Below are 14,647 nucleotides of genomic sequence, written 5' to 3'. Positions count from 1 at the left end.
GGCTTTAGGCCGATTCGCCTGATTCCCCGGAATCGGGCCCCACACCTGAAAGGGCTCTGCGCTTTAGGTGCCTTTCTAATTTTTTTTACTCACCCCAGTGGCGGTCTGCTCCGCCAGGGTCTTTGGCGGCCCCGCTCCCCTGGCCAGAGCTCTGTCCGGAGCTCAGTAGCCCCGCGGAACCGTGACCCCGGCTGGAGCTTCGGCCGGAGCGTGGAAATCCCGCGGCCCCAAAGTGCTGCTGAAGACTGGGAGCGCCGCTGGGTGAGTATAAGCCCCGCCCCCACAGGAATCGGGCCCCGCACTTGCTAAAGCCGGCCCTGCTCTGAGGAGTGACTGGGGGGTGCATCGCTTCACCGTGTCATTGCTGGGTGTTTTGGTCCCCTGCCAACAACAGAGTCCACAAAGCAGAACTCAGCTCAGGAATTGGCTGTGGTTCTCCACTGAGACATTGACACTCTGATCCATAGGTTCTGGGAGGAGAATCAGCCAAACAACTGGCATCAGGCGAAAGGAGGCAGAGAAGACTGTGTTGAGATCCGCACAATGGAGCTGAAGTGGTGGAATGATGCCAACTGCACTCTGCCTTCTAGGTGGATGTGTAAGCAGGCCCACAGAGAGGCTGGGCTGTGACATGTAGTTCCCAGCACCTCAAAAAGCCACCTTAATTTCTAAGCTAGAATCTTTTTCAGCCACCTGCCGATGAGGAGCGCTGTGCACTGGAGGGGTCCGCATGGGATGTGCATCGCAGCGATGCTTTGTCTTGGTGTGATATTTCTGGCTGTAGCAGAGAGAGCTGCCCTTATGCTGCTCAGCGTGGCTGCCTTTGTAATTTGTATGTTTCCAGGTCTGTCACTGAATAATTCCTTGGATCATGGAGTTATTGTTTCATAATCACCCAATAAATAATTATTTGCTTGACCTGAATTTCTAATTTTTGCACCTTTTGATCAGATGTTATGATAATGTCAGAACCATCTATACATACATTTAAAACTTCCAATTCTATGTGCTAAGCAAGGTATGTCGAAAAATATGTTTGGGCCACCAAGGAGATAAATTCAGGCTCAGCTGGGAGACCGGCTTCAAGACCTGTTCGAATTCTCCTATCCCTGTGCCGCTGTGCCATGTATCAAAACATGTCTGTCCCTTCCAACCCAACAGGAGCAGTCCCTCCCAAAACTGTCACTTCCTTGGAAGGACCCGATTGGTTGTTTTTCTGCATCTCAGGCTGCTCTTCCTCCAAGACGTGTAATATTTATTTCCAAGGACATTTTGGACTGGGAGAAAGATGACAGCCCTGAGAACTGATGTCTACAGCAAGTAGCTCTGCTGATGGACCTCTATCAACATGCTCCCTCCTCTCTAGAGATGGGGTAGCTCCAACTCTGAGACCCACTCAGTTCTTAACCAATAAGCTACAAATAATGATGGTGCTTTGGGACCACAAGATTCTTTCCACAGAAGATGGTGAACAGCAACCAGCTGGCAACAACCTTCAGCCGTTACCAGCTCTAGTCAGATACCACTTGCCCAAGTCAGCCTGGCCCTGGGTGAGTTGTGCTGCTATTGTTAATGCGTGTTATGTAGATTCCAGGGCTAGAAGGGACCATTGTGATCATCTAGTCTGTCCTCCTGTATAACACCGGCCAGAGACTGTCTCCCAGTGACCCATCCATAGAGCCCATATCTTGTGGTTGAGCTACAGCACGAATTCTAAAAAGCCATCCAATCTTGATCTAAAGATGTCAAGAGATGGAGAATCCACCACATTGCTCAGTAAGTTGTTCCAATTGTTAATTGCTTCTCCATATTAAGCATTAACTAAGCTTTGAGATGACAGGCAGGGGGTCGGAGTTCTTTAAATACTCACATATTTTTGCTATTGTGTCCATATTAAAGGAAAACAGAACAGCAAGTGAAGTAGACAGCACAGGTACCAAAAACTGCCCAATAAATAAAGAATTGTCCATTTCAGACACTTCTGAAAGGAAAAAAAATATATTCTAAATTGGTCTGACGCTCATCCCAGCTATGCCCAACCTGCCCAGAACCTGCCCCAATAGCCAGAAGGCCATTAAAAGCATCCCCACAATCTTTGGAAGGGACAATGTCATGACACACTTCTTAAGGCTGCAACCCTCAGGCCAGGCTGCAATTAGATGGGGAAAAGAATCCTGAGCTGGGTTTATACTCTTGTGACGTTATTGATATAAACTGGGACCATATAGAACATGGTTTGCAACCAAGGTCCTGTAGTGGCACCAAATCCTATGTAAACGGGGGTCATATAAGGTGTCTAAGACCAGGTTACGGGTTACTGGTTATGATTATGCTGTCTGTATGTCTGTATCATTTTGTAGTTGAAGTTATAAGTATTGGCTGTATACTGTCTATATTTCAAACTTATGCTGTGTTACTGGGAAAGATCCCAGACAAGTGGGTGTTAGCTCTGCTTAACCTGCTTGATGGCCCTTTAAGGACCATCAGCTACACAATTGACCCATTGAGAGGAGGCAGATATGCCTTGTGACTCAGCAGGGTGTGCAGAAACTGGCCCATGTGACTGCAAACTCCATTTTGCTGTAATTTTCCACAGTAAGAACAAAGAAGTGTTCTTACACCTGGAAGAGCCTATATAAGGCTGATGCCTCATCTCCATCTTGTCTTCAATCCTGCTTCTTACCTCTGGAGGGACTTTGCTACAAACTGAAGCTCTGAACAAAGGACTGAATGACCCATCCCAGCTGGGGATGTACTCCAGAAACTTAATTTGATCCTGCAGTTTACTCCATCACTGCTACAAGCCTGAACTAAGAACTTTGCCATTACTGTATGTAATTGATTCCATTTAACCAATTCTAGCTCTCATCTCTATCTTTTTCCTTTTATGAATAAACCTTTAGATTTTAGATTCTAAAGGATTGGCAACAGCGTGATTTGTGGGTAAGAACTGATGTGTGTATTAACCTGGGTCTGGGGCCTGGTCCTTTGGGATCAAGAGAACCTTTTTCTTTTACTGGGGTGTTGGTTTTCATAACCATTCATCCCCAGGACGGGTGGCACTGGTGGTGATACTGGGAGACTGGAGTGTCTAAGGAAATTGCTTGTGTGACTTGTGGTTAGCCAGTGGGGTGAAACCGAAGTCCTTTTTGTTTGGCTGGTTTGGTTTGCCTTAGAGGTGGAAAAACCCCAGCCTTGGGCTGTGACTGTCCTGTTTGAGCAATTGGTCCTGATTTGGCACTCTCAGTTGGGCCCCGCCAGAACCGCATCGTCACAACTCTCGGGGTCTGATTCTGGTCTCTCATACATAGGAGTAACTCAAGCCAATAGAATGAGACTGGTGTGAGACCAGAACCTGGCCCTTGCTTTTCAAAGGAATAGCCCAGTTGCAAAGCCAGCATGACTGTGTCTGGACAGCAGAGTGAGTCTTCAGCATCCCTTGGAAATTCTTTCTTGAGGATGTGCTCAGAGATGCAGCAGTAATTGCTTTCCTTTGGAACATGGGAGGAGCTAGTTTCCTTAAAAGGCCAGGAATTAGATTGGAAATTGGTTGTATTTTGAGTCGTGTGACTCTATTTCCCAGAGAAAAGAATGTTATTGTCTCAGTGGAGAATCAAAGCCACTTTCTGATCTCGGTTCTGCTGCAAAGACTCTGTTGTGAGCAAGAGACCAAGATCCCCCAAAACGTTCTGCCCCTTTATCTGCCTGTTGCAGGGGGGGCAACAGTTGGGGTTCGTTTGCCCGGTGTGCATATCCCCAATGACCACACCGGAGTGGAGAAGCAAGTATCTTTATTTGAGTCAAATAAGGTGCAAGGAGATATACAATCTCAGATCATGCACACATCACTATCCTCTTCCCCACCTTATATACCCCATTTGTTTACAAAGATGTTCACAGGTGCCACAAATTCATCGTTTACAATTCATTAAGTACTGGATCCTTTAATTAAACTATATCCTTTACCCACGCTACAGAGCCCCCCTTTGCTCGATTACATTTTATACAATAAACAAAAGAACAAAAGAAAATGATAAATGATTACATGTACTCATGCTAGCTTTAAAGGAACATATTGATTAATGTAAGGGGCAATTCGAGGGCGATGGCAGGCCTGAGAATGTAAACTTTTAACCCCACGCCATATTGCCAGTTATTTGGGGTCTAGCCCCCCCAACAATCCCCCCTTTGAGAATACTCAAAGGCCTTCTGTTGAGTTTTCTCATATTCATTACTTAGAACAAGGTTGAAAGGTAGGCCACCTGATGTTGGCAGCGAGACTGCCCTAAGGGGGTACATTTCTGTTGGCTGACGGAGGGCAGAAAGACAACTTTTACAGCAAGGCACTTCTATCTGCAGACCACAGCAGAAGAGCAAATCAATCGCTATCACCACTAGCAGGGAGGTAAAAATACTTTTAAGCCACCCAAACCAATTACCAAAACCCCAAGAACTCTACCAATCATTGTCACTATTTTGCGTTATGTGAGTGACAATGTCACGCAACTTAGGTAGTCTATTTTCAATGCTTTGGCTGTGATCAGAAAGGTTAAAGCAACAGAGACCCTTAAATTCCTCACAGCCATGATTATGCCTTAAGAGGAGGTAGTCTATTGCAGCGCGATTTTGGAGCACCCCTTCTCGGACCCCTGTGAGTTCCGAGGCCAAGTCAGAGATTAAAGTGGAAGTTAGATTAATGGACTTGGCAAGGGCACAGGCCACTTTAGCAAGCTGGAGCTCTGCATCTAAGGCCAGGCCTGGGACTCCAACCAATGAAGTAGCAAGGGCTATGGCCTGAGATTTAGACACTAGATTTACCTTTGAATCACATGTTTCGTCCAGAGGCAGGCCACACCAAGCCCTCATAGACTCATAGACTCATAGACTCATAGGTCAGAAGGGACCAATCTGATCATCTAGTCTGACCTCCTGCACAAGGCAGGCCACAGAATCCCACCCATCCAATTTTATACAACTCCTATCCCAGGACCGAGTTATTGAAATCCTCAAAAATGGTTTGAAGACCTCAAGCTGCAGAGACACCACCAGCAAGCGACCCGTGCCCCACGCCGCAGGGGAAGGCGAAAAACCTCCAGGGCACCTGCCAATCCGCCCTGGAGGAAAATTCCTTCCCGACCCCAAATATGGCGATCAGCTAAACCCTGAGCATGTGGGCAAGAGTCACCAGCCAGCACCCAAGAAGGAGTTCTCCGCAGCAACTCAGTACCCATCGCATGCAACATCTCCCCGCAGACCACTGAGCAGACCTGTCTGGTGGTAATTCAAGATCAATTGTCCAAATTAACGATCCTATCATAACATCCCCTCCATATACTTATCAAGCTTTGTCTTAAAGCCAGGAAAGTCTTTTGCCCCTACTACTTCCCTCGGAAGGCTATTCCAGAACTTCACTCCCCTAATGGTCAGAAACCTTCGTCTAATTTCAAGTCTAAACCTCCTAATATCCAGTTTATACCCATTCGTCCTCGTGGCTACATTAGTACTAAGCTTAAATAATTCCTCTCCCTCCCTAACGTTAACCCCCTTGATATATTTATATAGTGCGAGCATATCCCCCCTCAGCCTTCTTTTGGCCAGGCTAAACAAGCCAAGCTCTTTGAGTCTCCTTTCATAAGGCAGTTTTTCCATTCCTCGGATCATCCTCGTAGCCCGTCTCTGAACCTGTTCCAGTTTGAATTCATCCTTCTTGAACATGGGACACCAGAACTGCACACAGTATTCCAGATGGGGTCTCACCAACGCCGTATACAACGGTACTAACACCTCCTTATCCTTGCAGGAAATACCCCGCCTGATGCATCCCAAAATCGCATTTGCTTTTTTAACAGCCGTATCACATTGGCGACTCATAGTCATCCTGCTATCAACCAGTACCCCAAGGTCCTTCTCCTCCTCCGTCGCTTCCAACTGATGCGCCCCCAACGTATATCCAAAATTCTTATTATTAATTCCTAAATGCATGACCTTGCACTTTTCACTGTTGTATTTCATCCTATTCCTATTACTCCAGTTTACAAGGTGGTTCAGATCTTCCTGAATAGTATCCCTGTCCTTCTCCGTGTTAGCAATACCCCCCAGCTTCGTGTCATCCGCGAACTTTATTAGCACATTCCCGCTCTTTGTGCCAAGGTCAGTAATAAAAAGGTTAAATAAGATCGGTCCCAAAACCGATCCTTGAGGGACTCCACTGGTGACCTCCTTCCAGTCCGACAGTTCACCTTTCAATACGACCCTCTGGAGTCTCCCCTTTAACCAGTTCCTTATCCACCTTACAACTTTCATATTCACTCCCAGCTTTTCCAATTTAACTAACAGCTCCCCGTGCGGAACCGTGTCGAACGCCTTACTGAAATCTAGGTAAATTATATCTACCGCATTTCCTTTATCTAAGTAATCCGTCACCTTCTCAAAGAAGGAGATCAGATTGGTTTGGCACGATCTACCTTTAGTAAATCCGTGTTGCAATTCGTCCCAATTACCATTGACCTCTATGTCCTTAACTACTTTCTCCCTTAAAATTTTTTCCAAGACCTTACATACTACAGACGTCAAGCTAACAGGCCTATAATTACCCGGATCACTCTTTTTCCCTTTCTTAAAAATAGGAACTACATTAGCAATCCTCCAGTCATACGGCACAACACCCGAGATTATCGATCGCTTAAAAATTCTCGCTAACGGGCTCGCAATTTCACGCGCCAGTTCCTTTAATATCCTCGGGTGGAGATTATCCGGGCCCTCCGACTTCGACCCATCAAGTTGTTCAAGTACGGCCTCTACCTCAGTTGCAGTAATATCCACTTCCATATCCACATTCCCGTTTATCATCCCTCCATCATCGCAAGGTTCCTCACTAGTCTTATTAAAAACCGAGGCAAAGTACTTGTTTAGATGTTGGGCCATGCCTAGGTTATCCTTAACCTCCATTCCATCCTCAGTGTATAGCGGCCCCACTTCTTCTTTCTTTGTTTTCTTCTTATTTATGTGGCTGTAGAACCTTTTACTATTGGTTTTGATTCCCTTTGCAAGTTCCAGTTCAATGCGGCTTTTAGCCTTCCTCACTTTATCCCTACATGTTCTGACCTCGGCAAGGTAGCTTTCTTTACTGATCCTGCCTTCCTTCCACTCCCTGTAAGCTTTCTGCTTTTGTCTAATCCCCTCTCTGAGTTGCTTGCTCATCCAGTTTGGCCTGCAACTCCTGCCCATGGTTCTTTTCCCCTTTCTCGGGATGCAGGCTTCCGACAGTCTCCGCAGCTGTGACTTAAAGTAATTCCCCGCCTCCTCCACATTTAAATCCACTAATTCCTCCGTCCAATCCACTTCCCTAACTAATTTCCTTAACTCTTTAAAATTAGCCCTCGAGAAGTCAAAAACCCTAATCGCAGATCTACATTTGTTTATCCTTCCATCTAGTTTGAACTGAATCAGCTCATGATCACTCGAACCAAGGTTGTCCCCTACCACCATTTCTTCTACGAGGTCCTCACTGCTCACCAACACCAAGTCTAAAATGGCATCCCCTCTCGTAGGTGCTTCAACTACTTGATGAAGAAATCCATCCGCTATCACATCCAGAAAAATCTGACCCCTATTATTCGTGCAAGTACTCGTCCTCCAGTCTATATCCGGGAAGTTGAAGTCCCCCATAATCACACAATTCCCCTTTGTGTTTACTTCATTAAAGACATTAAAGAGGTCTCTATCCATATCCCAATCCGATCCCGGCGGTCTGTAGCACACCCCAAGCACTATCTCAGGGGAAGCTCTAGTTGCTTTTTTACCCAGCGTGATTTTTGCCCAGACGGACTCCGTCTTATCCATTCCATCACATCTTATTTCGCTACATTTAATTTCATCATTGATGTACAAGGCTACTCCCCCACCTTTGCCTTTCTTCCTGTCTTTTCTGAACAGCACATAGCCTTCAATACCCGTGCTCCAGTCATGAGTACTATTCCACCAGGTTTCGGTAATCCCTATAATATCCGGCTTCACTTCCTGCACGAGTAACTCCAGTTCCTCCATCTTGTTACCTAGGCTCCTGGCATTAGTGTACAGACCTTTTAATTTTCGGCGTTTGGCGTCAGTGACATCCTTTCCCCCGTCGTGCAAAAACTGTCTGCCACCAGCATCACCCGTTACTCTGGTTTCTACTCCACTATTCCTCCTTGGATCAAATCTTGGGGCTGCAAGGGTATCCCCGCTCACTTTGTTTACTTCCCTCTCCAGGTTATGTTCTGGCGTGGAGATCTCCCGAACATTTCCCAACCATCTCCCCCAACTCTCTAGTTTAAAGCCCTCTTGATGAGGTCGGCGAGCCTCCATCCTAGAATCCTATTTCCCTCCTTGCTGAGATGAAGTCCATCCTGAGCAAACAGTCGTCTATCCGTAAATGCGTCCCAGTGACCGTACATCCCAAAGCCCTCCTTGTAACACCACTCCCTGAGCCATCTGTTGATCGCCATAATCTTGTCCCTCCTTCGTCGCCCCGCTCTAGGAACCGGCAGAATCCCACTGAAGATCACCTGAGCCTCGATGTCTTTAAGCCTCTTCCCCAGTCTGAAATAGTCCTCCTTGATACAGTCCAGTGAGTAACTAGCTGTATCGTTCGTTCCCACATGAAGGATAATCAACGGATTTTTTCCCGCTCCCGCTAAGATCGTATTCAGGCTCAAGTCCACATCCTGTATCTTAGCCCCCGGCAGACAGCACACTCTTCTGTTCTCCCGATCTGGTCTAGTTACAGGCCTGTCTACTCTTCTCAGTAGAGAGTCTCCAATCACGTAGACTTGCCTTTTCCTGGTGACAATGCGATTCTCCGGTCTATCCCCCACAGCAGCTGGCCGTGATTCCTCCTGATTTGTATTTGACCTCACAATCGTCCTAGGGCTCGTACTTGATGTCGCCTCCACTGACTGCTCCCCTCCATCTGCAGGACTAGCTGCTTGCCTCTTCTTCCTTGCCGTTACTCCTTCAGCAGCTGGCTGTGCTCCATCTTCATTTCCCAACTCAGCAAACCTGTTCCTGAGTTCTATTTGTCCATCGCTGGCCCGTCTTATCCTCTGTCTGGTTCTCCTAGTGACATGCTTCCACCGTCCACTTTCCTCACCCAGCAGTCCCTCCTCAGAGTCCGTAGGTCCTGCTTTTGTCCGCTCGCCTGAGCTTGTCCCCTGTGCCTCATCATGTCTGTGTTCCATCATCTGCTCAAACCCCCTTCTAAACTCAGCCAGAGTTTCCACTTGCATCTCCAGTCCCCTTACCTTTTCCTCCAGCAGCTCTATCAGACGACACTTCATGCAGATGAAACTCCTTTCAGGTACTCCCTCTAGGACCATGTACATGCCGCAGCTGCCGCACCCAGTCATCCTCAGTGTGTCTGCACCTGCTGCCTCTGCCTCCATCATAGCGCTGCAACTCTGTGCCTGGCAATCCACAGCTCACACCGCACCGCAGGCCACCGACCAGGGCAAGGCTGCCTCTTCCCTGGTCTGCCTTCCTTGGTCCTCTGCCTTGGTCTCCCCTGCAACCTCCCCCTGGAAACTCCCACTGCTCCTCCAACAGCACTCCCACTGAAACTCCCCTGTTAGCCGCTCTGTTCGCCACCTCCTGTGCCGCTGCAGCTGACTCGGGGCTCGGGTAGGTCCAGGTGTCTTTAAAACTAGAGCATGGCCAGGGACAACCCCCATGGTTAATCGTCCGAGAGAACAAGGGCCTCCCGAACTGTTAGCTGAGACATAGATAAATGCAGTTAGTCCGCAGAGCAAAAACCACCCACGGGGAAGATATAAGTGTGCATAAAAATGAGAAGTCGGGGCTGGGGAAACAGAACAATTCATCTCATGGTTGGTTAAATTAGTATCAACCTTCCATGCCCCTACAATAGTAAAACAGGAAGTAACATTTGAGGACACGGCCGTTAGCCTAATCTGAAGACGATGTTGGTTTGTATAGGGCTTAGGACTTGAGATAGAACCAAACCAAGACAGATGCCCAGCTGTCAATTTAATATTGAAACCAGCAAATTTAGTATATTTGTGAATTTCTTGCAAGGGCATAGCCATCCCCACAAAACAAATAGTAAATACAGACCCTAAAGTGTAACTGCTCCCTACACAAAAGTGAGAAGAATTAGAGGCTGTGACAGCTAAAAGGGCCCACCAGTTATTTTCCGGGGAGTGGAAGGATAAAGGGGCCAGCTGTCCAGGAACAGTAAACACCCATACAAGTATTAAAAACATGGCCAAATTAGAGTGATTTGCGTTTAAACAATAACTTGAGTCCCAAATCTTCCGATTCTCTGGTTCCGGTAGGCTGAACTGTCCGCTGCTCGGGGTCTGAATTCTGCGGTGGAGGTACAGCTTTTAGTCGGGAGTAGTGAATCCAGCTTTTGTGTCCCTCTACTTTCGCCGCCTTGTGGGACACCAGTAAGACGAGATAGGGTCCTTTCCACTTTTCCAAGAGGGGTTCATCCTCCAGGTATGGACAAGGACGAAGTCACCAGGCTGTAGGGAATGGACGGGTGCATCCAAAGGGAGTGGCTGAGAGTCCTTAATGTATCTGTAAAAAGAACATAAAACAGCAGACAGAGAACACATATACTGAGACAAATATCCACACCCAGCCTCCCGTTCCCCTAGCAGGATCGGGGTACCATTCACAGGCCATGCCCTTCAAACATAATCTCGAAGGGGCTTAAACCAGGTCTACCCTTAGGAAGAGCCCTAATGCGAAGTAAGACCAAAGGTAGGGCATCAGGCCACTTTAAAGACGCTTCCTGACATATCTTGGCTAGGTGCCTCTTGAGCGTCTGATTAGTGCGCTCTACCACTCCACTGGCCTGTGGCCTCCAAGGGGTGTGAAGTTTCCAGTTGAGCTGGAGGATATCCGAGACATTCTGGACAATTTTTGAAGTGAAGTGTGTTCCCTGGTCAGACTCCATCCATTGAGGCAGGCCAAATCTAGGAGAAATCTCTTTAACAAGTTTAAGAGCCACAGTCTTAGCAGTGTTCCTCGGTTAATACTGTGATCCTTCTTTTGATAAGCCCGTAGTGCATTACTGCTACCTTTAAGGGGAGTTGTACGGCTTCCAGAAGCCAAAGAATTTGTAACCTGTGCTTGACCGGAGAGCCCTGAGCCATCAGTAATCCCCTTTGTTTCCACAGAGCTGCGTGGGCATGCAGCACACCAAAAGCATATTTAGAGTCCGTGAAGATATTAACTCTTTTCCCTTTTGACAATTCAAGCGCACGAGTTAAAGCCACTATTTCAGCTAGCTGGGCTGAGGTCCCTGGGGGGGGCAGGCTTTTTGCCTCCACAGTTTCATGGAGAGACACCACAGCATAGCTCGCCCTTCTAAGTCCATTTACAACAGTGCTACTGCCATCCGTGTACCACTCATAGTCTGCGTTAAGGAGAGGTTGATCTTCCAAATCCTGACGGCTGGAATACTGGGCATCTATAACTTCCAAGCAGTCATGTTCTTGGCCCTCTGTTTCTGGCAGCAGGGTGGCTGGGTTAAGGGAGGGGCAAGCCTGCAGGGTAACTTTGGGGTTCTCTAAGAGCTTAGCCTGATACCGGGCTACCCGAGCTTGGGTGATCCAGAGACCCCTCTTTGTGTCCAGTAAGGCTTGGACCATATGTGGAGTGTATACTTGAACAGCCCCCCTTCAAATCAGTTTCTCTGCTTCTTCTAACACCAGAGCTGTAGCTGCAACTGCCCGTAAGCATGCCGGCCACCCCTTAGCAACCTGATCCAATTGTTTGGAGAAATAAGCCACTGGACGTTTCCAAGAGCCCAATAACTGTATAAGTAGTCCCAGGGCCACCCTTTTTCATTCATGTACATACACTTGAAAGGGCTTAGAAAGATCGGGCAGACCCAGGGCTGGTGCTTCCATCAATTTTCTTTTTATTAGGGCAAAGGCATTATTTGCCTCTGTTGTCCAGTAAAATGGTTCCTGATCAGTCCCTTTAACACATTCATACAGTGGCTTAGCTAGCAGTCCAAAATCTGAAATCCATATGCGGCAAAATCCTGCCATTCCCAGGAATGCTCTGAGCTGCTTGCGATTCCGGGGAGTAGAGACTCGACAAATAGCTTCAAGCCTCCCCCTTGAGAGCTGGCGTTCCCCTTGTCTGATCTGGAAGCCTAGGTAACGTACTTCAGGGAGGGCAATTTGAGCTTTATTTCTTGACACGCGATACCCCCGCAGCCCGAGAAAGTTTAAAAGACTTACGGTTGCCTGGAGACATACTTCTAGTCCCACTGCTGCTATTAATAAATCATCAACGTACTGCAGGAGAAGGACTGTTTTCATTTTCCCATTCTTCCAAGTCCCGAGATAGAGCTTGGCCGAAGAGAGTGGGGGAGTTCTTAAATCCTTGTGCCAGCACCGTCCAACATGGCTGCCTTTTATTCCTGTTTGCGTCTTCCCATTCGAAGGAGAAAATTTCCTAGGACTGGGGCATCCTTTAAGTCAAGAACTGAGAAACATGAATACTGTCCCCCCACAGAGGCTAGCAGCGTGTATGGGTTTGGCACGAGGGGGTGTAGAGTCTTAACCCGCTCATTGACTGCTCTTAAGTCCTGCACCAATCGATAACTGCTGTCAGGTTTCTGGACTGGTAAAATAGGGGTATTCCAAGCTGAGTAACACTCCTCTAATACCCCACACTGCAGGAATTTATCTATAATTTTCTGTAATTCCTCCCTGGCCTCCTTCTAAGCATCAGGACTTTGCTCATATCTCCGTTCTGCTTCTGCCAGTGCCTTAGCTAAAACCTGGTTTCGCTCCACTTCAGAGAGGAGTGTTCACAGAAGTACCTGGCAGTCATCCCAGTCGGGTTTATGACTAACCAGACAGCCTTCAAAAACTGAGATAAATCGGGAGGGGTTAGTTGAGAATTTCCCTGCCTGTGCTTTGAAAGCCGCTAGATCCACAGGATTAAAAGGAACATGAGAGTACACCTGCATAGTGGTTAACTCCTGAGTAGCTGTAGCATTGCGAGTGATTCGGGTTTCAGTAATTAAAGGGTACAAACCTGTGGCGGGCTCAACTGGCGGGGCTGAGGGGACTTTGTCACCGTACGGTGGGGGTGCTATGGCCGAATGGGACCCCGCTCCTGTTATTACAGTGGAGTTTTGAACATTTTCACAACTCTTTCCTAAGCCTGTTGGAATCTCATAGACTCATAGACTCATAGACTCATAGGTCAGAAGGGACCAATCTGATCATCTAGTCTGACCTCCTGCACAAGGCAGGCCACAGAACCCCACCCATCCAATTTTATACAACCCCTATCCCAGGATTGAGTTTTTGAAATCCTCAAAAATGGTTTGAAGACCTCAAGCTGCAGAGACACCACCAGCAAGCGACCCGTGCCCCACGCTGCAGGGGAAGGCGAAAAACCTCCAGGGCACCTGCCAATCCGCCCTGGAGGAAAATTCCTTCCCGACCCCAAATATGGCGATCAGCTAAACCCTGAGCATGTGGGCAAGAGTCACCAGCCAGCACCCAAGAAGGAGTTCTCCGCAGCAACTCAGTACCCATCGCATGCAACATCTCCCCGCAGACCATTGAGCAGACCTGTCTGGTGGTAATTCAAGATCAATTGCCCAAATTAACGATCCTATCATAACATCCCCTCCATATACTTATCAAGCTTTGTCTTAAAGCCAGGAAAGTCTTTTGCCCCTACTACTTCCCTCGGAAGGCTATTCCAGAACTTCACTCCCCTAATGGTCAGAAACCTTCGTCTAATTTCAAGCCTAAACTTCCTAATATCCAGTTTATACCCATTCGTCCTCGTGGTTACATTAGTACTAAACTTAAATAATTCCTCTCCCTCCCTAACGTTAACCCCCTTGATATATTTATATAGGGCGAGCATATCCCCCCTCAGCCTTCTTTTGGCCAGGCTAAACAAGCCAAGCTCTTTGAGTCTCCTTTCATAAGGCAGTTTTTCCATTCCTCGGATCATCCTCGTAGCCCGTCTCTGAACCTGTTCCAGTTTGAATTCATCCTTCTTGAACATGGGACACCAGAACTGCACACAGTATTCCAGATGGGGTCTCACCAACGCCGTATACAACGGTACTAACACCTCCTTATCCTTGCAGGAAATACCCCGCCTGATGCATCCCAAAATCGCATTTGCTTTTTTAACAGCCGTATCACATTGGCGACTCATAGTCATCCTGCTATCAACCAGTACCCCAAGGTCCTTCTCTTCTTCCGTCGCTTCCAACTGATGCGCCCCCAACGTATATCCAAAATTCTTATTATTAGTTCCTAAATGCATGACCTTGCACTTCTCACTATTGTATTTCATCCTATTTCTATTACTCCAGTTTACAAGGTGGTTCAGATCTTCTTGAATAGCATCCCTGTCCTTCTCCGTGTTAGCAATACCCCCCAGCTTCGTGTCATCCGCGAACTTTATTAGCACATTCCCGCTCTTTGTGCCAAGGTCAGTAATAAAAAGGTTAAATAAGATCGGTCCCAAAACCGATCCTTGAGGGACTCCACTGGTGACCTCCTTCCAGTCCGACAGTTCACCTTTCAATACGACCCTCTGGAGTCTCCCCTTTAACCAGTTCCTTATCCACCTTACAACTTTCATATTC

General features: G+C 47.4%; 2 protein-coding genes across 8 annotated transcripts in view; one reads left to right on the top strand and one right to left on the bottom strand.

The window, feature by feature from the left end:
• The window catches only part of LOC127046421 (C-type lectin domain family 4 member F-like), a 280,381-nt gene that overhangs the window by 120,639 nt on the left and 145,095 nt on the right, over positions 1 to 14,647 (top strand). The window contains exon 9 of one of the 5 annotated variants that reach the window (XM_050943435.1): positions 515 to 590. The exons of 2 other annotated variants lie outside the window; for them this stretch is intronic. In XM_050943435.1, the coding sequence (XP_050799392.1) occupies positions 515 to 590 (76 nt within the window). Of the gene's footprint in view, positions 1 to 467; positions 652 to 14,647 lie in introns of those variants that run through there. 2 more of the 5 variants (XM_050943433.1, XM_050943432.1) reach the window with 2 other exon arrangements.
• LOC127046424 (C-type lectin domain family 4 member F-like) overlaps positions 1 to 14,647 on the bottom strand; it is a 134,122-nt gene that overhangs the window by 66,376 nt on the left and 53,099 nt on the right. The window lies entirely within an intron of this gene.

The sequence above is a fragment of the Gopherus flavomarginatus genome, chromosome 3 (assembly GCF_025201925.1).
Source record: "Gopherus flavomarginatus isolate rGopFla2 chromosome 3, rGopFla2.mat.asm, whole genome shotgun sequence".
NCBI classification, from domain to species: Eukaryota; Metazoa; Chordata; order Testudines; family Testudinidae; genus Gopherus; species Gopherus flavomarginatus.
This window is presented reverse-complemented; position numbering and strand designations above follow the sequence as displayed.